At 52.0% G+C, this 25157-nt stretch overlaps 2 protein-coding genes across 3 annotated transcripts in view; both read left to right on the top strand.

The window, feature by feature from the left end:
- Nucleotides 1-9884, top strand: part of PCSK6 (proprotein convertase subtilisin/kexin type 6) — a 130380-nt gene extending 120496 nt beyond the window's left edge. For both annotated transcript variants that reach the window (XM_053658979.1, XM_037145910.2), the window contains 4 exons: nucleotides 3117-3220; nucleotides 6238-6367; nucleotides 7300-7409; nucleotides 8416-9884. In XM_053658979.1, the coding sequence (XP_053514954.1) occupies nucleotides 3117-3220; nucleotides 6238-6367; nucleotides 7300-7409; nucleotides 8416-8513 (442 nt within the window). In that variant the 3' untranslated portion in view covers nucleotides 8514-9884. The remainder of the gene's footprint in view (nucleotides 1-3116; nucleotides 3221-6237; nucleotides 6368-7299; nucleotides 7410-8415) is intronic.
- Nucleotides 9885-13583: 3699 nt separating this feature from the next.
- Nucleotides 13584-23568, top strand: SNRPA1 (small nuclear ribonucleoprotein polypeptide A'). The gene is made up of 9 exons (XM_037145912.2): nucleotides 13584-13747; nucleotides 15421-15568; nucleotides 16454-16532; nucleotides 18624-18670; nucleotides 19119-19221; nucleotides 20054-20133; nucleotides 20539-20614; nucleotides 21247-21340; nucleotides 23291-23568. Exons 1-9 carry the CDS (start codon nucleotides 13666-13668, stop codon nucleotides 23347-23349), a joined length of 768 nt encoding a protein of 255 aa, XP_037001807.2. The 5' UTR covers nucleotides 13584-13665; the 3' UTR covers nucleotides 23350-23568.
- Nucleotides 23569-25157: the final 1589 nt, after the last annotated feature.

The following is a 25157-nucleotide window of genomic DNA, read 5'->3' as shown; positions in this document are numbered from 1 at the left end:
CGACGCTGTGAACCCTCCTGCCGTCCAGAAACAGGATCTGAGGGTTTTTGTTTTTTTTTAATCTTCACCCTACAACATATTGCCTGATTTTGTGAGTGAGAAACGTCGATGTGAGAAACGTTGATCAGTGCCTCCCGTACGCGCCCTGACTGGGGATCGAACCTGCGGCCCAGACATGTGCCCTGAATGGGATCAAACCCGGCAGCGCTTGGTGTACAGGGCGACGCTCCAACCCACGGAGCCGCCCGGCCAGGGCGGGACTGCAGTTCAGAGTGTGGAAGGGCCGACCTCCTGGCCCTGCTCCTTCGCAAAAGTTCCTTGAAGTCGTACATGTTCGCTTCCTCATTTGTAAAGTGGGGGCGTGGTATCAACACTCCTTGTGAGGGTGAAATGAGATGCGATGCGTGCAGGGCCCAGAACGGTGCCTGGCCCACGGCAGCTCCTCCAGGAGTGGTGAGTCGGAGTCTGACAGGGCAGCCTGTGGGGGACACAGGGCAAGGAACACGCGTGGATGGAGAGGTTTCACGCGTGCGGTCCAAGGCAGCTAGACAATGGAAGAACCGGGTCGAGGGCGTGGAAAGGAGGGTCAGAAGAACTGGCCGAGCCTCAACCTGTGTGTCTCTGTTGGTTGGGTGTCGCTCTGCAAACCAAAAGGTCATGGGTTCGATTAACAGTCAGGGCCCAGGCCTAGGTTTCAGGTTTGGTCCCTGGTCTGGGCGTATGAGAGACAACCAGTCAATATTTCTCTCTCACATAGATGTTTCTCTCCCTTTCTTTTCCCCTCCCTTCCACTATCGAGAGAGAGAGAGAGAGAGAAGAGAAAGAAAGAGAGAAAGAAAGAAAGGAAGGAAGGAAGGAAGGAAGGAAGGAAGGAAGGAAGGAAGGAAGGAAGGAAGGAAGGAAGGAAGGAAGGAAGGAAGGAAGGAAAGAAAGAAAGAAAAAAGAAAAGAAAGAAAAGGAAGGGAAGGGAAAGGACTGACGGGTCACACACAAGAGAACTTGGGGGGAAGGTCTGCAAGAGCAGTGCCACCCGCCCCGCAGTGTGCCCTGGCTTCCCCGGGGCTCTTGCTCAGGTGCGGATTCTGGCCCCGCAGCTCTGAGCGGAGCCTGGGACTCAGCCTTCCCCGCAGCGCCCAGGTGAGGATGCTGCCGGCAGGGACACTGGGGGACGGCACCACCGCCCATCCCTCCCCGGCCTCCCTTTCCTCCAAACCCCCCCCCCCCGGGATGAACAGGGCCCGCAGGGCTGATTTTTTCAGAGTGGGCTGCGAAGGAAGAACTCTTGGCAAGCACTCTCTTGCAGGGCTCCCGCCGGTGCTGCCTTGTTGAGTCTTCATGGTGACCCCAGGTGTGGATATTAAAATGACTCACGTGTTTCTAACAGGGGCGAGAAACACTTTCCCCAGGAGGTACATGGTTGCTGCTTTCACGGGGTCCCCTTCGCCTGCCCTCTGACCCAGATAAGGCTGAAAATCAGGAGAGAAGCACGTCTAATGCTTCAGCACACAGAGTCTGGGGGAAGGAAGGGGACATTTGCAGGACAAGGCAGGGTCAGTTGTGGAAGGACGCAGTGGAGGAAGCAGTTCCCTAAACGACAAAGGGGACAGAGAGCTGGCCGCAGCAGAGGGCCCGGGAGCCTTGGCTATAATGGCCGCCCCACCAGGGTTCCTCAACCCCAGGCTGGGAACTGAAGGTGTCAGCGGGGAGCTCCATAATTCCAGCTCCCTGGAACCTGTCTGCCCGCGGGGAAGTGCTGGGGGGGTCCCAGGGACCCCCTGTTCTGTGTCCTGTGGGTCCCATGGGCCAGAGGAAGCCAGGCGCCCACACGGGAATGGTGCGGCAGGGAGAAAATACAGCAGCCACACCAACGGAAGCGGGGGTTTTATCATCAGCCATAATCCACAGAAAGCTCCCTTTTATTGCCCAATATCCTCTTAAATTGTGGCTTCAAATCATCACTGTCACGTTCAAGTTGTGTGAGCAGCGAGCCGCTGCCTCCTGCCCCCCATCTCTTTCAGGGGACAAATGCAGGAAGAATTTGCATCCAAAGACTTGATTTAACCGCCAGTCGCAGCTGCCCCTGGGTACACAGTGGGGATGAGCCCTGGGCACCCAGTCTCCATGGGGACCCACTACATGCAGGAGCCTGTGGGTCTCACGCCCACCCCGGGCCCTTGTCCCGTGTCTCTAGTGGCAGACCCAGCCAGGTACAATGTGAGCATCAAACCTAGTATGGTCTTGGGAGCTGAAGAAGTCGTCGAGGCCGGCATTTATTCACACTGCTGCAGGCCAGACACCCAGATTTTCTGAGTGTGTGCTCCTTTAGACCTCGACACTGCCCTGTGGGGCGGTGGTGGGTAGGGTGGGGGGCAGGGTCGTTCCAATGAACAGGGGAGGAGACAGAAGTTCAGAGAAGATGGCTGGCTTGCCCGGGTCAGGTTGCAAAGCTAGGAGGTGGTGGAGACAGGATCCTGGAGTGGGCGGGCCAGGGCCAGTCTCCTCCTGAGTCTGAGTCTGTGCACCCAGGAGCTGAGAGAGGAAGGCAGGAGCCACATTAGGCAGGGCCTGCAGGGTCCCAGGAGTGCATTTTATCTCAAGTTCATTGTGAAGGGCAGAGGCAGGAGCCGGTCCAGGTTTCAGGAGCTGTCTCGCTAACACTTGGCAGAGGGCTCAGAGGCAGTGAGTCTGAGCCAGCCCTGCCCCCAGGGGTAACCCACACATGCTGACGTTCTCCTCCTGGGGTTCAGGTTCAAGTTGGATTAATGTCAGTGAAGAGAAGCCATCGCAGGTCAGGAGACAGTGTGAGGACTTGACCATCTGCACCGGGACCCAGGCCACAGGGCTTTGGAGGTGGAGCCAGGTCCTGCCAGCCACCTGCAGGCGCAGGGTCTGCTTTAAGGCCCTGGACGACCCCACGAGCCCGACCTCCAGCTGGCTTCACGGCGGCTTCTCCTGCTTTCATTTCGCTCAGAACCTTAATCGACACCAAGAGCTGTGCTTTGGCAGCTTTCGTTTCCTCTCCTGAAAGGCATTTGAGGGCAGATCACAGTTTAATTAGAACATGGGAGGGATGTATTAAAAATGTGCCTGTCCTCCCCCCAACTCCCTTTCAACAGATTTGCACAGGGCCGCTGCAATCCAGACTGTGAACAGGGCACCTACTTTGACTCCGAGCAGATGAAATGTGGCCAATGCCACCCCACCTGCAAGTCCTGCGTGGGTGAGTTCATCGCCTGCACAGGCTTTGATTCCATTGAGCACGCAGTCCTGCAGCCTGGGTTACCCAGGCGGCTGGCTTCCCGCCCTTGAAACTGAGGACGCCTGAGGACTCCCTGGGCCGCCGTGGGTTTTGTAGGGTGACGTCACACAGGCCCCCCCAAGCGCCCAAGGGCAGAGGGAGGGTGGCTTACTGTTTATGGGCATAAAGTTGGAGTTTGGGAAAGTGAAACAATTCTGGGGGGAATGGATGGTGGCGACAGCTGCACAACAATGCGAAGGTACCTGATGCCACTGAATCGCACACTTAAAAATGGTTAGGCCTGGCCCGGTGGCTCAGCTGGTTGGAGCATCATTCCATACACCAACACGTTGCGGGTTCGATCCCCAGTTGGGGCACATACAAGAGGTAACCCATCGGTCTCTCTCTCTCTCCCGGTCTCTCTAAAAACAATAAATACATCCTTGGGTAAGGGTTTTTTATAAGTGATGCACATAGTAAATTTTACATTCTGGACATTTTTTCACAATTTTACAAATTAAAAAAAAAAAGCCGCAAAGGTGCACTTCGGCCAGGCAGCCTGGGTTTCCCAGCTGAGCCGTCAGTCTCTCTGGTCTGGAGGCGCAGGGGCCCCCCCCCAAAAGGAACAGTCCTGGCTGCAGAGCCACAAAGGGGGCTTTTTAAAACGCCCCCTTTGCTCTCTGTCCTGTCTCCCCTTATTGTGAGCCCTTTATGCAGACGGCAACGGACATCCATCGGCAGTTTTATGTGGATTATAATTCCCCGCCAGGACTGCCGTGCAGCTGTCTCCCAGACACGGGTCCCATGCCTCAGGCGTCCGCTTTATGGGGTTTCATGCGCCGAGTCATTGGCACTCGGCTGTGAGCGCAGCCTTGCAAGTCGATGGGCTCAGATGCTTTGCAAGCGGAGCCTTCTGGCGACGCTCCTTCCTGACCCAGCATTTTGGCCCTTATTCTAAGAAACCCACCTTAGGACTGAGGGGTTTTTTGCTGCTGTAACCATTTAGGAATTCCGTCTCTGCTAAATCCCAGGGGCCGTGAGCCGGGTCCTGGGAAAGGGCGCCTGTGGGTACACCCTCCTGGTGTGGCTGCGTGGCCATGCCTGCGTCCCCATGGTCTGTGGGAGAGGTGCCTGCTTGGGCCCCCCTCCTGGGGTAGCGCCCCCCCCCAGGAGCTGGGCACGGCATTCAGAAGTGTCCTCAGCTGCTGATGTCACCGCTGCTCCTCCCAGCTGTCCGCCCTGTGGCCTTTTTATTTATCGTTTCTTTTCTTCTTTGTGTCCTGGGCTCACTGTGTGGCCCAGGTGGGTTCAAGGACACAGTTTCTGCCCCGCATTTAAATTTCATAGGCAGGCAAGCCCCTAAAATGGGGGGCGTGGCTTTCTAACACTTTCATATTGACATTATTGTCAATAACGTAATTCATTCATTTATTTTAGTAGTTCGTTTCTCACTGTGGTTTTGGCATTGCCATATATCCACCCTCCACCCACCGTACTCCCCCGCCCCCTCAATCACCACACTGTTGTCAGTGTCCAAGCGCCCGGGAGAGGGACCCCCATTTCCCTGCTCTGAGTCTCTGGGAGGAAGCGATGGGGCTTCCCCACCCCACCCCCACTCAGTGACCACTGCTGCCCCCCAACCCGGGGCCGGCAGTGCTCTGGGGCCTCCAGCTGGTAGGTGACTTCATGGGGACCAGCCTCTTGCCCATCCTCAGTCCAGGGACCCAGCAGGTCTTGGCAGGGAGGAGGTGATCACTCAGGGTCACCCAGCTGCCACAGGTTGGGGCAGGGGACCCATGGGACAGGGAGGTCCCTGGCTCCACCCACCCACCCCAGGCCATCATCTACATGCCGAGTCTCAGTGTTCAGAATCTTTAGTAATTGTGAGAACAGTTCATCCAGAGAACTTGTACTAAATCAGCTGTTTTTATCCATGAAATAAAACCTACCGTCTTAACCACTTGTGAGCGTACCACTCATGGCATTGAGTACATTTTCGCATTGCTGTGCAGCCGTCACCAACAGGCATGCGCAGAACTTTCTTGTCTTCTCCAGCTGGACGTGCTGCACCAGCCTTAAAGAGCAGTAAACCGAACACTGAACTAAGTACAAACAAGATTGCGCATTTTTGCCATCATGGAAGCTCCTCAGGCATGAAGGACCTTAAGGACCCTCGTGGGCCGGGCAGGACAGTTCAGGGGGACGGGGTTCAGCAGGGGAGGCCAAGGAAGGGGACAGCTCCTGAAGCATCCGCGGCGGAGATGCCAGGTCACCACCCCCCACCCCATAAGCTCTTACTTGTTTCTTCTCTGCTGAAAACGCCCTGCTCGTCTGTGCCAAACACCTGGCAGTGCTGTTCCCACCAAGTCTGTTCTTTCAGTCTCCTCCTACCCGTCGTCCTGTACAAGGGTCTAGCCGATAGAAATAGGATACAAGCCACCGACATGACCATGATTCTGAATTTCCTAGGGAAGCAGGTGAAAGTAATCATAACTGTCTTATTTAACCCAAAGTATCCAAAACACTATTGTTTCAACGTATCATCGATATAAAAATGGCTATTTCACATTCTTCTTTATGCTAAGACTTTGAAGGCCAGCGTATATGTGTGAATTTTAAACTCAGGGCGCACTTCCCTTTGGTCCAGCCACGGGTCAAGTGCACAGGTAGCTGGCTCTAGTGGAGGCAGAGGCTAGGCCTGTTGGGAAAGGGAGCATTGGGAGTCGGGGCCCATGAACTTGACCCGGGCAGCTGGGGGCTATGCTGAGCTTGGCTCCTGCCTCCGTGTCCCCATCTGTGAAATGGGATGGTATCCCCACCTCCCACAGTGGGTGAGGATGGCCCAGTGGGGACACACGGTGGGCACCTGGAAGTCCAGCAGTGGTGGTGACCTTGGCACATCAGAACAGCCCCCCGGCTCTCACGGTCACTGCAGCAGGCCTGGGGCACGGGATGGGCAGGCAGCCCCTGATACCCGCTTCTTTCCCCACACCCCGCAGGACCCAGCAGGGAAGAATGTATTCACTGCGCTGCAAACTTCCACTTCCAAGACTGGAAATGCGTGCCAGACTGTGGCGAGGGCTACTACCCAGAGGAGATGCGGGGTTTGCTCCACAAAGTGTGCCGGAGGTATGTTCCCGTCAGACGGTCTTCCTGGCTCACCCCGACACTGCCGGGAAGGGGTGGCAGAGGGACTGAGTCTGGCAGCCCTTCCTCAGCAGCTGGGGGACAGGTGCGCAGCATCTCACCACTGCGGCGTGTGTGGAGGGCACACCGGGACCCCTTTATACCTGAACCCCTTTGCAGAGGAACCCCTTTACACCGGAACCCCTTCATACCGGGGCCCCTTTACATTGGAACCCCTTTGCAGAGGAGGGCTTGCCAAGGGTACAAGTTAGCAGGCAGCTTTCATTCCTTGGTTTACTGAAGTAGTACTTGTGGAGCACCTACTGTGTGCCAGGCACTGTGTAGCTGGGACAGGGCAGGAAACAGATCCCGGGGGGCCTGCCTGGCAGGGCTCACACCCCCGTAGGAGACTCCACGGGGACCACCACCTGCGCCACAAGTGAGGGCGCAGGCGCTCTGTTGGCAAAGAAGGAGGCGGGCAGCAGACTGGAGCGCTGTGCAGAGCCACTCGCTGGGAGACAGGTTGGATTCAAGCCCCAGGGCAGCGTGGGCCGGCTCCTCCGATAAAGGTCCCAATGGTCCGCAGTCACTGCTCTGCCGGCCATACGGTCTCTGTCGCAGCTACTCAACCCCAGCGCCGTGCAGGCAGACACAGACAACTTGCACAAACACGAGTGTGAGGTGGCCCGAGAGCCTGAGGGTGCCAGCCCTCCCCTGGGGTCACCGTGCCCTGGGTCCCATCTCTAGGCCAGGACTGGAAGGGTGCCCCCCTCCCCCTCCCAGCACCACAGTGCAGTCAGACAGGAGGTAGGATGAGCAGCCGCTTGGCCAGGGTTTCAGGCCACCATGGGGGACACAGTTCCAGTGAGGGGGTGCAGGTCAGGAAGGGAAGGGCTCTGCCACAGGCGGCAATGGGAAGCCCTGTCCCCGCACAGGTGTGACGACAGCTGCCTGAGCTGCGAAGGCTCCAGCAGGAACTGCAGCCGGTGTAAGACAGGCTTCACTCAGCTGGGGACCTCGTGCGTCAACCACACCTGCAGCAACGGTGAGCTCCAGCTGCGGGACGGGTGTGCCACGTCTGGTCGGAAGGGAAAGGAAAGAAAACTCGGGGAAGGCAGCCCTGCCCACCTGGGGCTGACCATCCCGGGTCCCCTCTGGCCTTCCTCCTTTTCCATGAGGCCTCTCGCGTTGATCAGACGCACACCCCGGCCACAACCCAGCTGCTGCGGGTCAGTTTGTTGAGTGACTCTTAAAAATGATCTTGTTTTTGTGCTGTTTCTGTGCTCAAGCTGTCACCTGCATGTGGCCTATATGCCCTGACTTCCGTTAGGAGAGGCCTGACTTTGGGGGTCAAGCCCGAAGGGTCTGCACCTCACAGAGCCCATGGGTCCCCCAGGGAAGACCCATATCGGTGCCGTGGGGGGGGCCCCCCTTCTCTCACTGGACTGGGGGACGAGGGCGGGGTGTGAAAACAGGAGCTCAGAGGAGACCAAGGACCAATCTGGGACATCCCACCCTGGCCCAGAAACTCCCTCTGTAGGGGTCACCTGCTCGGGTTATGTGTCCAGCCCAGGAAAGTGAGGTGGCCTCAGGAGGCTCTCCAGATGGTGGGGGGCGGTCCCACGAATGGCAGCGCATTCTCAAAAGCCAAGGGGAGGGCTGCTCCACGTGGCTCTGCTCCGTCCCTGCCCCTTCTAGGCCCCCCCCCCCGCAGTTGGCCTCCGTAGAGCTGCTGTCTGGACAGAGGCCCACTGAGGCCACGTTGGTGCAGCCGGGGTGTGGTGCGCCCAGGCTGGCTCCTCCCTCCCCCCCTTGTCCCCCTTATCATCTGTCTTCCAGACTCAGCAGGAGCCCCTGTGTGCCATGTGCCACCTCTGCCACAGCGGGCTCAGCACATGTCACCAGGATGGCCCTGAGGGCTGCCCCCCACACCACCTCTGTGTCCCCTGTCCCCTCACACCATCGGGGCCGGCATAGTGGGGTGGTTGGAACAGTCAAACAGGCCCCCAAGCCTGACATGTGCCCCCTTTCTCTCCCCGTTTGGTGCCCAGCTGACGAGACATTCTGCGAGATGGTGAAGTCCAACCGCCTCTGTGAACGAAAGCTCTTCGTTCAGTTCTGCTGCCGCACGTGCCTCCTGGCCGGGTAGGGCGCCTGGCTGCCTGCAGAGGGCAGGGCCGCTCCTGTCCGTCCACCTGTCCATCCACCTGTCTCCAGACTAGGGGCCAGAGCCTGTTTCCGGGGCAGAGCCCTGCACCCGACAGCTTTATCTCCCCAGGAGCGAGGTCCTTCAGTCCGCCTCTCTGGGCACCTGGAGCCCATGGGGGGGTGGGCCTGCAGGGGCTGTCCCTGACACAGTGCTCTGTCCTCTCCCACTCTGCTTGCTGGCTGCATTCTTCCCGCCAACTGCACACGGGAACCACGCGAATCCCGGGAGTCTACGGCTCCAGCTGCTGGGACCATGAGTTTACTGAATCTTCAAGACCAAAGCAGGAAGTCGCCCCACTTGGCCTCCCAGGTCACCCTTTCCCCGCCCCCGGGCTTTCGAGCAGCTCCGGGGTCAGTCTCAGCCACCAGGCCCAGCCCGCAGAACCTGGCTGTCCCCATGCACGCTCAGTGCAGGGCCGGCCCGCAGCTGCTCCCCCAGCTGCCACAGAGCAGTCTGGGGGGACAGTTTGGTCAGACTAGAAATAAGATGGATTTGGGGGCATACAGTGTCTGACCACCGGGCATAGAGCATATCTATTTCTCACGTAGTCAGTGACTTCTGAAACCGCTGCGATCGCTTAGAGTCACATTCTGAACCCGGGGGACAGGGGTAGAGTCTTGCTTCCCTAGAGTGCTCTCCTTTGAGTGAGCCAAGTGCCCTCATCACACCCTCAGTCTATGTCTGCAGGAGTCTCATGGCCCCAGTCAGTGCCCGCCTCCATCCTGATGCACAGCCTTCTGAGGAGGGTCCCCAGCAGGCGTCCCGGGGGCCAGCCAAAAAGGTGCCCCAATGACCGAGCAGTTCCCCTGACCGAGACGCCGTGCGCCCAGCCCCTGGGTTGTTCATCATTCATGTCCCGGGTGGTGGGGTTGCTGTTAAAACCCACTTGGCCCCTGCTTCTCGGGAGACCCGTTCTCAAGGTGGAGGTGCCTGCGTCTGGGTGTGCCCCAGCCTGGTGGCACAGCGGGGCCTCTTTCTGCCAAACCTGTGTAGGCATTTTATAAGCTACATGTGTCTGATTTTTACCGGTTAATTATTTTGACAAATATTTCATATATTTTCATTGAAATGCACAGGTCAGCTTGATCGGCTCCCCATCAGGTGGGAGTGACATTTGCCTTAAATCCTCCTGAGCTTGTACTTCTCTCCACTGTGGCCCGCACCCCCTCTGACCGTAACACGCCCCTCGACGTGCCCCTGCGAGCTGGGGGGGGCCCTGCAGGTGTCGATTGAGTCCACACCTCCAAAGAAGAGATCCTCAAAGCAAACACAGTGTTAACCCTAAATTAATAAAACAGTTAACCTCCCACAGCGAAGGAGCCTCTATTTCTCTCCAAGGCGCAGACAGTAAATGTGGGTGCTGACCAGGGTGGACAATGGCTTTCTTCAGGGTTTCTGGATCTGGGCAAAGTCTTCATCGGGGAGGTCTTTGAGCTTCAGGGAATGTTGAGGTACCAAGGTCACGGGAAGGTCGCAGAGTTCCAGCCCAAGATGTCCTTGGGCAAACAGACCCTCCTCAGGCCACGAAAGCCCAGTCGGGCACAGGGCTGCTCCTTTCTGTCCCAGAAGGCGGGCTCTTCACCTGAAGCTGCCAGGTGTGACTTAATTAGGTTGCAGCTTGTCTTTTTGTGCACAGAGACCGAAATCCCTGCGTGTGCTTTTTTCCTGTGGCCTCTCTGCAGTGGCAGAAGCTCGTACTGGCTGGGAATCTGTTGGCTGCAAACACAGGAAATGCAGCAACAAGAACTGACTGAGGAAAGAAACAAATGTGGGGCCCTGACCCCTGTGGCTCCGTGGGTTGGACCTTGTCCTGCAAAGCGAAAGGTCACCAGTTTGATTCTTGGTCAGGACACATGCCCGGGTTGAGGGTTCCAGCCCTGGTGGGGGACACACACAAGAGGCAACCAATCAATGTTTCTCTCTCTTGTTGATCTTTCCCTCCCTCCACCCCTGCTTCTCTCTAAAAGCCATGAAAAAATGTCGTCAGGTAAGAATAAATTGTTTTTAAAAGATGGCCCAAATAAAACGCCTGTTTACAAATGGCCCAACCTTAAGTGCATTCATCTGGACTCGGTTGGGGCAGGACATGTTTATGGAGTTTGCTTTATGTGACAGAATCATGGAGCACGTTCTCTAAATCCTTTGTGTTGCAGACTGAGGCTCACAGACGCAATGTGACTTGCTTGGGCTGCAACTGGCTGGGCTGCCCCCGTCCATGTGCCAGGGAGAGAAGCTGGCTGTCTGTAGGAGAGAGTCCTGTCCGCTGCGGGCCAAGCACAGCCACAATGCATTTGGGTTCAACTAGTTTTATTTCCAGGGCAGGACATTTTCCTGACAGGGTCCCCAGGTTCATATCCCTGTCCCTCCCAGGGCGTTGCTGACATTCTGCCTTGTCAGTCCGCAAAGGGCTGGGCAGAATCGTACTCTACAGAAGACACATCTGGGGAAGGGGGCTGAACAGAGCTTTAAAAAAAGCAAAAGGGCAACATGGTGAAATATGGCCGGCAGTATGGTTCCGCTGAAGTTGAGACTGGAGACTATCATCCATTGCCTTTTTTAAAAGATTTATTTATTTTTAGAGAGAGGGGAACGAGGTAGAGAGGGAAACATCGGTGTGTGAGGAACATTGATTGATTGTCTCTCGCACGCCCCCTACTGGGGATTTTTGGGCCCTGATGGGGCATCCACTGCTTTTAGACCATTTCATGAACAAGCAGAGCTAGGCCGGGCAGTATAAGTGGGCTAAATGGTAATGAGAAGAAATACAATAAAGATACAAATAAAAGAAAGAACAAGCAGGGCTAATACACGAGAACTATTCCCTAGCATCTTTGGGTTTTGCCCAGCCAGCTGGGGGGCAGCTGAGCTCTGGCTGCCATGGGAAAGAGGGACCTGCCCGGGCCTTCTCTGCTCCTTTCCTTCCTTGAACCCAGTTCTTATCCTTCCTGGCTGGTTGTCTAAGGCCTTTCCTGACACCCCATGCCCAGCAGCTTGTCCATGCACAGAACAGCACCCCTAGATGGTGTGACGCTGAGCACCCATCTCATGCCCTGGGGTTCAGTTCCCATCACCCAAAGCTCCCCTCCTCTTAGTGTGTAATGGCTGTACTAAGGGTGATCAGGTACCTCCTAGGCTCCCTGGTGAGCAAACAGAAATTCAACTACCCAGAGCAGAGAACATCTTGTTGCCCCCAAACAGTGATTCTCAACCTGGAGTGATTTTTTTTTTGTCTCCGTGGGGACATTTGGCAATGTCTGGAGGTGTTTTGGGGTCACAGCTGGCAGAATGTACTGACATCTATCTAGTGGGCTTAGCAGAGATGCTGCTAAGCATCTTGAAATGCATGGCACAGCTTCACATGAAAGAATTATCCAGCCGTACCAAGTTGAGAAACCCTAGCCCAAGGAAATTAAGTTTAAAAAAACCTTTTCTCAACTTCACAGAGATACCCTAAAAGTAGTAAAACTTTCTAAGTTTGATGCATCTCTCAGTTCATGTGCTGAAGCAACAGAAACCCATACAAATTTCCTTTCTAAAAGTAAAGAAACCTTTTTTTTGTAAAATATCCAGCAAGCGAAACGGCAAGTAAAACCAGCTCTGTGGTCTAAGCCTGCCACCTTGTGGGTTTCTCTGGAATTATGTGAAGTTTGAATTTTTTTAACCTTTTTTTTTTTTGGAAACAATCCCAAAACAAAATTACAGAAAAGTTGCATAGCACAAAGAAATTTTCTCGTGAACAATTTGAAATAAAATTACTGATATGATACCCTGTCAACCCCTGAATATTTTAGAGGCTATTTCCTATAAACAAGGACCTTCTCCTGCATAACCAACAGAATCAGGAAATCCACTGTGATATATTACTACTGTCCAGTCTTGACTGGATTCAAATTTTGCCAGTTGTCTCAGCAGTGCCCTCAGCAAAAGGATCCAGCCTAGAACACACTTTGCGTTTAGAATCATGCTCTGCATTTAGTCTTCATGTCTCTAGTCTTCTTCAATCTAGAACCGTTCTTCGGCCTTTCTTTGACTTGCATGACCTTGAACCCTTTAAAGACTGAGGTTGTTATTGATAGTTTGTAGACTGTCCCTTGGTGTGTTTGTCTGAGGTTTCCTGGGATTTCTTTCTAGTTCATGTGTCCTTACTTCTGTAAAGAATCCTACAGAAGTAGAAGTAGTCCAGGCTCTGGCAGGGTAGCTCAGCTTAGAGCATCGTCCCCACAGGCCAAGGTTGCGGGTTTGATCCATGGTCAGGGCACGTACAAGAAGCGACCAATGAGTGTATGAATCAGTGGAACAACAAATGGATGTTTCTCTCCCTGCCCCCAACCAATAAAGTTTTTAAAAACTAGGATAAAAATTATTAAAGAAGAAATAAAATTATCATCCTCCGACGGGAGGCTTTTGGAATAGTGTTCCTTTTTCTGCACCCTGGCGGCAGCTAGCAGGTGAGGTCACTCTGTGGTCATTCGTTACGGTTCAGACTTTTGCGCAGTTTTCTGTAAATCCTGCGTCAATATAAATATTTAATTGTCAGAACGGGCCTAACCAGAAACTCGACCGTGGCTGGTGCTTGGTCTGACGTTCGAATCTGTAGGGCGGTCCCGGAGGTCTAGCCACGAACGGGCAATCCACCCCCCGTCTCAAGCTGCAGCCCGATGCCAAAGATCACAACCCGGACAGGATCTGAAGTCCTGGACCCACGGGTTGCCTCCTCTCCCGGGTGGAGTGAGAACTGTCACAGCTTTTCGTTCACCTCCTGGTGCACTGGCACGTGAGAATGTCCCACTCGTCGAGAATATTTTGCTTAACTAGAGGATACACATGTCTGGAATCTGGGTTCCTTCTGATCCTGATTCCAGGCACGCCCCAGGGAAAGGAACCAGAACCGTGGACGTGGCCCAGGTGCGCCAACACCTCAGAGGTGAATGAGATGGGGGCGTGGCTCTTCGATTGCTTCGGCCTGGACGTTGAGCTGCGGGCGCGTGCGTCATGCGATTGGTGCTGCCTGGCGGCGGGCGCGGGGCACGCCGGGACTTCTGGCTGGCGGGAGGCAGCCGGTGCGCCGCGCACTGCGAGTAGGGGTTGCAGGATGGTGAAGCTGACGGCGGAGCTGATTGAGCAGGCCGCGCAGTACACCAACGCCGTGCGGGACCGCGAGCTGGACCTCCGTGGTGAGTCTGGGGAAAGGGCGGACCGTCCCCGGGCCTCGCCGCTGGTCCGCGCCCTGCCGCGTGCGCGCACGGCCGGAGTTTGGCCCGCGGGGCCTGCATCGTGGGCCCCAAAGTGGCGGGCTGTGCCCGCGCCCCGTATTGTGTCTTGTGGGTGTTAGCAAATGACCGTCTCTTAGGCCCATCACGCGGCCGACTAGGTTAAAAGGGACTTTGGCATCCTTATCCCTAGGGCCTCTGTTCGGCTTTGCTTCGGCTGAACCTTAGTCTGGACCGTTTGAGGACGGAAAAGGAGGTTTACCGTTGTGAGTACGCGAAACACAGTTTATTTTTGAATTTTTTACTTTTTAATTACAACCCTGTACTTTGCCCACCCCTGTACTTTGTTTGTAATCCTAGTGCAGAGCAAGCGGTGAGTTCTCTGTAAATACATTCAAGTGATACCGTGAGAGTGTAAATAGGACACGTGTTAATCCTAATTGGTGTGGGAGGAAACGAAGTCCGGGAACAAAATCGATCGTTTCCCCTGTATTTCCTTCTTATTAGCTTCAATTGTCCCGTGTTTACCTTTCATCGGAACATTTTATGGAGCGAACGGCTTCATCAAGGTTTCCGTGTGTCTGTCGGTGAAAGCTCCCCAAACTATTCAGACTCCTGTAGCGATTTCAACCTTAGAGAGCTTTGCGAGAAATCAAGGACTATGGTGATCGAATCAGCGTATCAGAAGATAGCTTTAGGAAGGGCGTGAACAGCAGGTTCTCTGGGGATGAGATAATACAGCCTTGGCCTGAAATTCGCTCCCGTGGGGACTGCAGGGTCTCAGGAGACAGCACTATTTTCTTCTTAGATTCCTTACTGACAAATCCCGGGACTTTTATTTTGGTGAAATTAAGCGCCTTAGAGAAATACTGAATTCAAGAGTGAGCAGTTTCGCTGCCTTGGCACAGGGTGCTCTCTGCGTTCTCCATGCATCTGCAGTGCAAGGAGTGTTGAGGATCCTGGTTTGAGTCCTTGACTTGGATGTAGCCGTTCCAGCTCTGAATTGTTCATTTCTTTTCTTCTAGCAAGTAGCAGAAATATTATGTACATATTAGACACACTGGTGAGAACTTGAGTGCACAGTGCGTAGAGTGATTTACCATTGTGTTTAAACTGTTGACCTTCAAGTCTGGATTGGAGTTGGGGGAGGTGAAGTAAGGGGAAAGTCATCATATGGTGATGCTACCCTATTAGTTGCATGAATTCGAAACTGTTGTCCACTGTATACGAAAAAAATGTGGACACTATCTATAAGCAGATCATCGTGCAAATTCCTGTTATGCCACTTAACTAGCCCCGGGCTGTACAGAACCGTGTGAGGCACCTTGCACATATTCTTACAAGCGTTAGCTACCACTGTGACTGCTGGTAAGTATTGCTATCAGCACTGCCCTCGACCTGGTTGTCATCACTGTCTTCATGACCACCGCTGGTCCATAGGTATCATGGCATCTGGGATTTGAGCCTCTGTTCCTCACTTTATAGGCCAGTACCTTGCAGTGTTTGGTATAGGTGCTAGGAAACCCTTTCTGAATGAATGGTAGCTTTGAGTCAAATTACCAAGAAGTACTGCTAATGTGTTAAGATTCCCTTTATGTCTATTAGTACTTGATGAATTTATTTTTTCTCCTTTACAGGGTATAAAATCCCTGTCATTGAAAATCTGGGTGCGACCTTAGACCAGTTTGATGCTATTGATTTTTCGGACAATGAAATCAGGAAACTGGATGGATTTCCTTTGTTGAGAAGACTGAAAACGTTACTGGTGAACAACAACAGAATATGGTACGTGTCTGCTAGTGGGAAGTGTTGTCCCCCCTAGTGTAAATGTCACAGTTCCTTGAAGAAGTTGTAGTGCCTTCTGCTGGCCACACGTACACATTTCATCTTAAAATGAGAAAACTGCACTTCTCTCCTACAGATCAGAGTTTGACTTGGCATTGGTCTGGACTTGTATCTATTCACAAATCTAGTCTATTTGTATATGTGTTCATGGTAAGCTTCTAATTTAAATTAAACACATACTGCCCTGGCTGATGTGGCTTGGTAGATTGGGTTCCAGCCTGCGAACCAAAAGGTTGCCAGTTCCATCCCAGGCGGGGCACCTGCCTGGGTCATGGGCTGGGTCCCCAGTAGGGGGTGCACGAGAGGCAAGCACACATTGGTGTTTCCCTCTTCTCCCTCCCTTTCCCTTTCTCTAAAAATAAATAAGTAGAATCTTCAGAAATCTATCAATTAATTAAACACATGCCGGTTTGTACACATTTGGCACTAGGCATGTTTCTCGGGCATTAACCATTCCCTGTGTGGTAGGTGTTATACGTCTTGCACTTGCACTGTGAGTGCAGAGTCACTGGGGTTTCCTTGCCGCCTGTGCAGAAGCCAGGCAGGGAGTCAGTTCTACACAGGAGCTGCTCTTTCCACGGGTGTCACTGGACACTGGTGGCGGGGCCCAGACCACTTTTAGAAGGCATGGGCGCTAAAATCAGGCTGCTTCTGTCACTTGCACAGGTGTCCTCGTTGGGCCTCTTGTCACATGGGTGGGGGTTGGAAGAAAACTCTCTGAACTTCTTCCCACTTGGGGGTCCGAGATCCTCGGAGCAAGAACTTAGAAGAAACTGCTAGCTAACTTCCGTGTCGCTTTCACTAAGGGCCTGTGTGTTCTTTTAGCCGTGTAGGAGAGGGGCTCGATCAGGCCCTGCCCTGCCTGACAGAACTCGTGCTCACCAACAACAGCCTCGTGGAGCTGGTAAGTGGAACGAACTGGGCGGAAGTGGATCTAGAGGGAGGAGCTAAAGGTTCGCATTCCTCCAGGAAGCCTGTTGATTCCAGAAGATTATCTCATCATCCTTTTTCTTCATCTTTTTCTCAGTTCATTGAGACGTGGGCCTTCCTTAGTTGCAGCTGTCCTCTCCCACTCTGTAGGTTGCCTTTTGACTTTCTCAGGGCATCTTGAGGAGTATTTCCTAATTTCTGTGTAGTCCACTTCATTCGACTTTGTCGCTATTGTTGTTTCTAGTGCTTTTGATGCTCTGTTAAGCGTCCCCCACCGCGGGGTTGTGAAGAAACTGGCCCGTGTCATCCTGTGGAATTGCAGTGCTGGTGGGGCGACCCCTGGGCCCGCCACTGCTGAGGGCGGTATGTGAGAGCTGCCGGCTGCAGGCCAGCTTTCAGCTGGTACCACAGAGAAGCGGGAAAGGGTGGCAGCTGCCAGTGCTTTTGTTATATGGGTGTCGAGATGATCATACTCTGGAGAATATGTTCAATGACATTAAAATTAATTTCTTTGGTTTTTCTATTTTAATGTAGTTATTAGGAAATGCGAAATTGTGTATGTGACAGCGTTAAATTTTGTTGGATGAGTCTGTTTTAGAACCTCGTGTTTTGTTCTTCGCATTTAGATCAATAATCCACAACACGCAGATTTGCTTTTCCTGTGCAATAAGGGGCAAATTTTGTTGCCCCTACTTGAATCTGAATATTTTGACCTATTTCTTTTTATGCTTTTTAAAATTCTTCTCCATATGTGTAGGTTTTAACAAAATTGAGCCTGTTCTATGTATTGTTTTGTGACCAAAATTTTCCACTGAAATACCGGATGTTTAGGTCCCTCTTACATAACTCAACTTGGGGTTGTTTTTCTCTCACCTCCCTTTTCTAGTTCTCTGACTATTCCTTTTCGGGTGGGTTAGGTTTGCGACTTCAGATTCCCAGCAGGGTGCTGGGCTCCAGAGTAAGAAAGGACTGGCCAGTCTGAGGCCCCGCCCTTTCTGAAATGATGTGAGGGATTCAGCCCAGAGTGCACACTCACAGGGAATATGGGGCATGCCAGGGGCTGCTCACGTGGTTCTGTGCCTTGCAACGGCGTTTAAAGCCACTTGCAGTGAGGAAGGCTGAGTCTGTCCTCTCCGTTCCTGAAAGGTGTGGTAAATCTCGCGTGATCGTGGACTGGACTGTCTCCTTGGAGTTCCGTCAGTTTTTTGTGTCCTCAGGTTATCATTGTCTTTGACATACACAGAGTTTAAATTGTTAGTGCCTTCCTGGGGAGCTGAACCGCTTTATCATCATGTGTAACCCTCTTAGTGTCATGTCAGCACTGTTGTGTGTCGCTGCTGTATCTGCCACCGTGCACCAAAACCAGCTTCCTGTCCGTTTGTGCTTGGTGATCAGTCCTTTCCCATCCGAAATAGACCCCAGTGCTCATTTCCTTTGTGTTTCAGGTTTGTCTCTTGAGAACAGCATATGATGGGATATTTTAAAGTGTGACCAGAAACCTGTGTCTGAAATAATCAGCCTGTGTATGTTGATGTGATTACTGATGTGTCTGTTTGTCCTTTTTCTGGAACTCATCCTGCTCATGCGTTACTTTTTTCTCTCCCGTATTTCTCCCTCACACTCTTTTACACTTACTCCCTTTGTTCATTCCATTTTTTCGTTAATAGTTTAGAAATTTGTCACTAAATATTCTCTATTCTTAGCACTCTAGGAAGGAAAACATATGTATTTACGAAAGCTTAAAGTTAACCGATAACCTTTCCCCTCCTAGCAGTATAGGGCCCTTAAACATTTTAAACCCTCACCCAACTTACTATATATTTAATTATGTTTTTTAAAAACCCACCTGGACCTCATCACTGTTGAGATAGAAGCTGGTATGGCCAAGATGTTCAGTGTACAAAGTTTAAGTCTATGGCCTATTTCGCTTGGTGAAAATGTGTCAGGTCCTGGAGCAGAAAGAAAGTAAAAGACGAGACGAGTCCTCGCTCTGAAGGCATCGCCGGCTCAGAGTGTGGAACAGGGCGCGGCACCTGCCTTCTCACCTGCGGCTGTTGTCTTGCAGGGCGATCTGGACCCTTTGGCATCTCTCAAGTCACTGACTTACCTAAGGTACGGGGCTCGCTCGTGGTGGAGACTGGGAAGCCCTTCAACATAGCACCCTTCCGGCCTTGACCTTAGAGCCTCCAGTTCGCAAAAAGTACCTTTGACTTTGCTGCACACCTACCCCTGAAATGAATACAAATAACGTTGAATGTAAGCTGTAATGGGGGAGGCAAATTTTTTTAATTTAAAAATTCTATTTTAAAACTCATACATGAATCTTGATATTTTATACTACAAAAAGGTACCCTTTAAAAACAAATATTGACAACATTTTTTAGCTCAGTGCTCTATTAAAATGTCCCCAATGTTAATTAAGTTGTTATGACATTGAAATTAAATATGAAGGATAGTGGACTTTTCCTTGATTTACGGACTCATTAGATTTTATTAAAAGGGACATTTTGAATGCTATGCTGTGAACAAGGTTGGCATGACAGTATCCCTTTTCTCGTAGTCTTCTGAGAAATCCTGTAACAAATAAGAAGCATTACAGACTGTATGTAATTTATAAAGTTCCACAAGTCAGAGTCCTGGATTTCCAGAAGGTGAAACTAAAAGTAAGTATTGTTTTGTTGATTGTAAGTCATATTGATTTGGGGGCATGTGTGTTAAAGATTTTATTTATTTTTAGAGAGGGGGAAGGGGGGAGAAAGAGGGAGAGAAACGTCAGTGTGAGAGAGAAGCATGGATCGGTTGCCTCCTGCACGTGCCCCCAACGCGGGCCTTGACCTGCAGCCCAGGCCTGTGCCCCGACCGGGCATCGAGCCTGCAGCCCTTCCGTTCTGTGGGGCAGCACCCACCCCACTGAGCCACACAGGCTCAGGGCTCATTGGTGTTTTTGATATTTGATACCTGTTGCCTTATTTTTTTAAATTGCCTAATGAGTTTTACTATCGGTTTCAAATAAAAACATGGGAAAGAAAATGTCGTGTTTTTCTCACAGCGGAGCATGTGGTAGGGCCCTGAGTTAAAACTGTCATGTGTGTGGCGTTGGGCACCCCAGAGGTGGCACCGGCTCAGAGCCCTGGTGAGCATTGGAGACAAGAGACTGTTCCCGCTGGGGAATTTAATGCTGTCCAATTTTTGGCATCTCGACTCATTAGAATGATTCCCCTGGGTTTTTTTTTTCCTCTTCCTTTTAAAGCTACTTAGTTCTTTGGGAGCCGCTCCTAGAAACAAGGAGAGGGCTTTTCTTCAGGGAGCTTCGCCAGAGAAGGCAAGGCCACAGTGTCTCCTTTGAACTTGGAATTGGCTTTTTTTTTTTTTTTTTTGGCATTTTTACCAGCCCCAAATATTCCAGAAGATTTTCCTTCCCTGTTTTCTGAGGGTTGCATCTAAATGCACATGGTGTTCCAACTTCCATTAACTCTGTGTGTGGTGTCGCTGTAGGAGCGTCAGGAAGCAGAGAAAATGTTCAAGGGCAAGAGGGGTGCACAGCTTGCAAAGGATATTGCCAGGAGAAGCAAAACGTAAGATACGGACATCCGACTTCACTCTACTTCCCCTTCAGAAACACTCTGTCTGGCAGTGTGCCTCCTACAAAAGCAAACAAAACACCTGTCACTGATCCGGTATTAAATTTGTGTGATGCTAGTCCCTGACCATCAGCGGTCCCTGCGTCACATGAGGTTTCGACCAGGTTAGCAGAGCAAACATTTCAGTATCCAGTCTTAACGTCCTGTTACACATGCCCTGCTTTGTCCAGGAAGATGAACAATGTGTTTCTGAAGGAGACAGTTGCTTGTATCAGTTTGTTAACAAAGATAAGATACTACACTGGTTGAGTTTTACTTTCAAAGGCTTTTTGAAAGTAAAAGAGAAGCAGATTTCATCAGACTGGGTTTGACAGTTATGTCTTTCCCTCCCCTCCCAAGGTTCAACCCAGGTGCCGGTTTGCCGACTGACAAAAAGAAAGGAGGCCCGTCCCCGGGGGATGTGGAGGCGATCAAGGTAATAACAGTGCATTAGAACCCGGGCCTGGGAGCGCTGCCGAGGTGTAAGATGCACAGATCCGTAATGCATCGAGTTCTGAACACCGCCAATGTCCCCCACCGTTGTTAGAATCCAGCTGCTTTTGTGTATAAGGAGAAACGAGCTAGAAGCTGTTGTTTGACCAGGCTTTGCCCTGAGCCAGGAAAGTGGAGGCAGCTCTGGTCGCCCTCATGTCCCCAGGACGTGTGCTTCTGAACAGTTGGTACCTTTGGACACTGTGCCGATGTTTGCCATAGTTTTTGCTTTGAGAGATTTAGTGTCTCAAAGATCCTGCTTGATAATTGCACAATATTGCCTGCTAAATTATCCAGTAACATAATGCCAGCGGGTAACTCAGTTTGCTAGTGTTTTAGGATGTACAGAATGATTTTTTTTCCCTCCTATTGGAGGGTCTGCATTTCTTTATCAATTTTGGAAATGTAATGATTTGGTTTTCTGCATGATTTCAACGTACCAGTCAAATTCTTTCCCCAACACAGAACTGTTTAATGTTCCAACTCAGAAAGGGGCTGTGCGTTTCTGTGGGTGTCATCGGGGTGGTTGGCGCACCGAGGTGACACTGACTGCCCTTGTCCTCTGTGTGTCCCCAGAATGCCATTGCGAACGCGTCCACACTGGCCGAAGTGGAGAGGCTGAAGGGCTTGCTGCAGTCGGGCCAGATCCCCGGCAGGGAGCGCAGATCAGGTCGGAACTCGCGCTCTGCCGTTGACCTTGTGGGTCACGGTCCGCCAGCAGTGACGCCAGAACGTAGTGCCTCATTACCTCTGATCCGATGTTCACGAGATCCCGTTAAATGCTCTTTCAGGAGAAATGGTCTGATGGATGATACCACGTTGCAGGGCTCTGGGGCTTTTCTGTGTGAATGTGGGCACAGACACCACTGCACAGCCACGGCCTGAGACTGAACACGAGGGGACCCCGTGTGCACTCGCACCCGGGTGCGGCCAGGTGGCCGAGCAATCTGAACACAGGCCTGAGGGGTGCCCAGCCGGAGGCTCAGGTCATAGCCTCACCAGCTGTGTCCTTGGGTGAATGTCCTGGTCCCCGCCTACTCTTCAGTGCATTTCTTCATCTCGAGTCTAGGCTAGTTAATAGCGCCACCCTCAGAGGTTGCTGAGAAGACTAAGACACGTCTGAGGTGCCACGCAGCACAGGGCCCGGCACGATGCCAGCTTTGTGTCAGGCAGCTTGGACACTGGGGGTGTGGGTTTAAAACCACTCAGAAGAATGCATATGCCAGCTTTGCTCTGAATGTGACGGGGGCCTCTGGCTAGACCGGCAGCTGGGGAAATAGTGTTTGAAGTGAGGCTGCAGATGAGAAGGCGCTGAGCAGGCCAGCGGTTCTCACTCTGTGGTCCTTGGGCCCCTGGTGGGTTGTGAGATCAAAACTTGCTGTAACAGCACCAAGGAGTTATTTGCTGATGTTTTGCTTAGGAATGTCCTTCAGGAAGCAATGAGAATTACTCGTTTTATTAAACATCACCCTTTAATGCACATCTTTTAGATACTCTGGGCTACTGACCCAGGGGCGTGGCATGAAGCACTTCTCCCTACCTAAGTCGGATGTTTGTCTGCAGCTGGTTTTGGGGTGTGTGTGTGTGTGTATTGGGGTGATGTCAGTTACTGAAGTTACACAGGTTCTAGGTGTATAAGCCTATGAGGAGTTGTCTGCAGCTGTTCAGCTGAGAGGCAGATGTCTCCTCAAATGTGAGGGGAGTTTATCGCTTCAAGCAAGACAATGCATGGTATTTGTTACCAGCAACAAAATTCAAACTTTTTAGCCAAGTTAAACGCTAGAAAACTTTTACCCACAACTGTAGCCATGACAGCCTTGCAGCATTTGCAGACTTTTCTGAGGAGATCGGTGATGTTCATGAATGTGATTTTTTAAAGAAATATTTTATTTCTTTATTGTTAGCGCAAGGGGAAGGGAGGGAGAAAGAAGAGAAACATCAGTGGGTGGTTGCCCCTTGCCCCCTACCAGGGACCTGGCCCGCAACCCAGGCACATGCCCTGACTAGGAATTGAACCTGCTTCCCTCTGGTTCGCAGGCTGGCGCTCAGTCCACTGAGCCACACAAGCTGGGGCACAAATGTGATTTTTTTATGCTGGGCAGTGACATTGGTCAGCATCTGCAGAGCTCAGGGAACCAGGGCCTCCCAGGATTCTAAGCTCATGTGTGGCAAATGGGTACAAGATGGACCAGTGGGTTTTCAAGTAAGGAAGTGTGAACCGTTCATCCAAAAGGTTTCCAGCTTCGCACTGGTAAAAGGCAGCCCTGCACACTTGAATGGAAAGAGGCCCGTGTGGGCGCAGCTCCGGGTGGCAGATGGGGGGCTGGCCGACGAGGAAGGACGCGTGTGCCCTGCCGGGTGACGGATGCGTGAATGAGTTAGGGTGTGCGCAGTGAGTTTGACTTCCATACAACGCCTGTGCGATCTTTGGGAACTGACTGTCCCTTTGCGTACCTGCCAGCGCCTGATGGTCCCTGGGCTGCGAGCATCTGGAGGCTGCTGTTGGGCTTTCATGCCTTGCGTGGGGCCTGGCACGCAGGAGCCTCACGGAACGGATACCCGTGTGCTGAGAGCACGTTCCCTGACACCGACGTGACTCTGGCTTTGTGTTTTCCTCCAGGCCCCACTGATGATGGCGAAGAGGAGATGGAGGAGGACACAGTCACAAATGGGTCCTGAGCAGCAAGGCCTGGGTATCCACAGGCCATGCGGCATCGGCCTGGAACAAGTCCTGCGTTTCGAATGTGGAACAGTAGCCTCATTTGTGTCAGCAAAGAGTTCCCGAGCATTGTTGAAATTCTGCAAGTTGCTGCTGGTCATTTTTTAATATAAAATTGGAAATTCAGATGCCTGTTTTCTACAAAGAGTAACAATAAAGGACACTCGCTGTGCTGCCAAGTTGCCTGTCATTGGGCTGAGCCTGCAGGGAGGTGTGTGGGCGCCTTTAAGTTGGAAATGTAGGAGGGCGTCGTCCCTTAACTAGGCTTTCTGGTCATCGGGGAAACTCTCAGATCGGGGTGTCAGACTCACTATTCCTGGGGACCACATTAGCCTCACGGTTGGCTTCAAAGGGCCGAAATAACTTAGACTATAGAAATGTAACTACTCCTTAACTGTTAAGGACTTGAAATCACGTTCTGCACTTAGAAAGCAACTGTGAGGCTGACGTGGCTCCTGGTGAAAATGAGTTTCATGCCCCTGGCTTAGATCTTTGAATCCTTAGTAAAACTCAGGAGTGCGTGTGTTGCCAGGGATGGACTGTGAGAACCTGCCACCTCTGGAGCATTTTCTTCTGCGTAAAGAATAGCGAGCTTCATTCCACACAGCTGGGCTTTAGGGCTTTACAAGAACCAGCATCCTTTGGAGTTTTTCTTTCATAGACATCATGCAAGTGAATTACTAATTTAAAGAGCTGGAGGGGGGCACAGCTTTCGCTTGTCACCTGAGGGAATACAGAGTGGTATGTGCCAATGTTCAGGAAGTCAGGGGAGTCATGGCTGCCCCCATGGGCCAGCCAGGGCAAGTGTCCTCACAACACCACGTTTTATCACAATTCTCACCCTGTTAGAGCCCTTCGATGCTCCTCTAAAAACCGTGGTGGAGGTGAGGGCCTCCATCCTGGAACCTGGGTTTTAGTTGGCAACCACTGCTTGCTCACACAGCTGGCTCTGCTTTTCCCCACCGGTCTGTGCACAGGCTGGTTAACTGGGCAAAGGTACAAGAGGGGAAAGAACACTAGAGGCTTCTTAGTCCTGGGCTATTGACACAGTTACTTCCGCCTACTCGCCATTGGCCAGAGTGAGACTCCTGGCTGAATCCCAAGTCAAAGCCCAGGGAAATACACTCCTCCACCTGGAGGCTGTGGTGAGGATATAGTTGTAGAGTGATGAATTGGGTTAGGTCAGTTTTGTTTTGTTTTTGTTTTTTAAGATGATTTCTTTTCAGAGAGAAAGAGAAACATCAGTGTGTGGTTGCCTCTCACTGGCCCCCTACTGGGCACCAACCAGGCATGTGCTCTGACTGGGGAATGAAACTGGAAACCCTTTGGCTTGCAGGCCAGCACTCAATCCACTGAGCCACACCAGCCAGGGCAAATCAGACTAACATGGTCAGTCAGTGATGGAATTCTGGATACTACCTTAGACCTGTTTCGGCAAACAACACCTGAGCAGCTGTATGGAGCACTTGTTTACTGAAGTAACTAGTTCTTGGCAAGCTAGGGGAGAACACGCCCTGATTAAAAGGACAAAGGTTAGAGAGAATGGGACCGCAGAACAATATGCGAGCGATTGAAAGGGGAGACCATCATTCATGCATTCTAGTAACTCAAAATCTATCAAGTCCAAGTTGAATGAGCCTGTCACACTGTGTGCATTTGCATGCACAGATGCACCGTGCTGCACCTCACGGTACAGTGGAACCCTGGTTCTTGAACTTAACTCATTCTGAAAGGCTGTTTGAGAAGCACTTTGTTAAAAAACCAAATT

Source organism: Artibeus jamaicensis, unplaced genomic scaffold, assembly GCF_021234435.1.
Source record: "Artibeus jamaicensis isolate MK-2021 breed Jamaican fruit bat unplaced genomic scaffold, CSHL_Jam_final scaffold_612, whole genome shotgun sequence".
In the NCBI taxonomy this organism is placed as follows: Eukaryota; Metazoa; Chordata; class Mammalia; order Chiroptera; family Phyllostomidae; genus Artibeus; species Artibeus jamaicensis.
The sequence above is the reverse complement of the archived record's forward strand: the minus strand, read 5'-3'. Positions and strand labels throughout refer to the sequence as shown.

What these genes read in the sequence shown, in the direction of transcription:
- SNRPA1 (XM_037145912.2), top strand. Translation starts at nt 13,666, where the DNA reads ATGGTGAAGCTGACGGCGGAGCTGATTGAGCAGGCCGCGCAGTACACC. An exon ending in GTGAACAACAACAGAATATG is followed by an intron (nt 15,569 to 16,453) that starts GTACGTGTCTGC and finishes GTGTTCTTTTAG; the next exon opens with CCGTGTAGGAGAGGGGCTCG. An exon ending in AAGTCACTGACTTACCTAAG is followed by an intron (nt 18,671 to 19,118) that starts GTACGGGGCTCG and finishes CTTTTCTCGTAG; the next exon opens with TCTTCTGAGAAATCCTGTAA.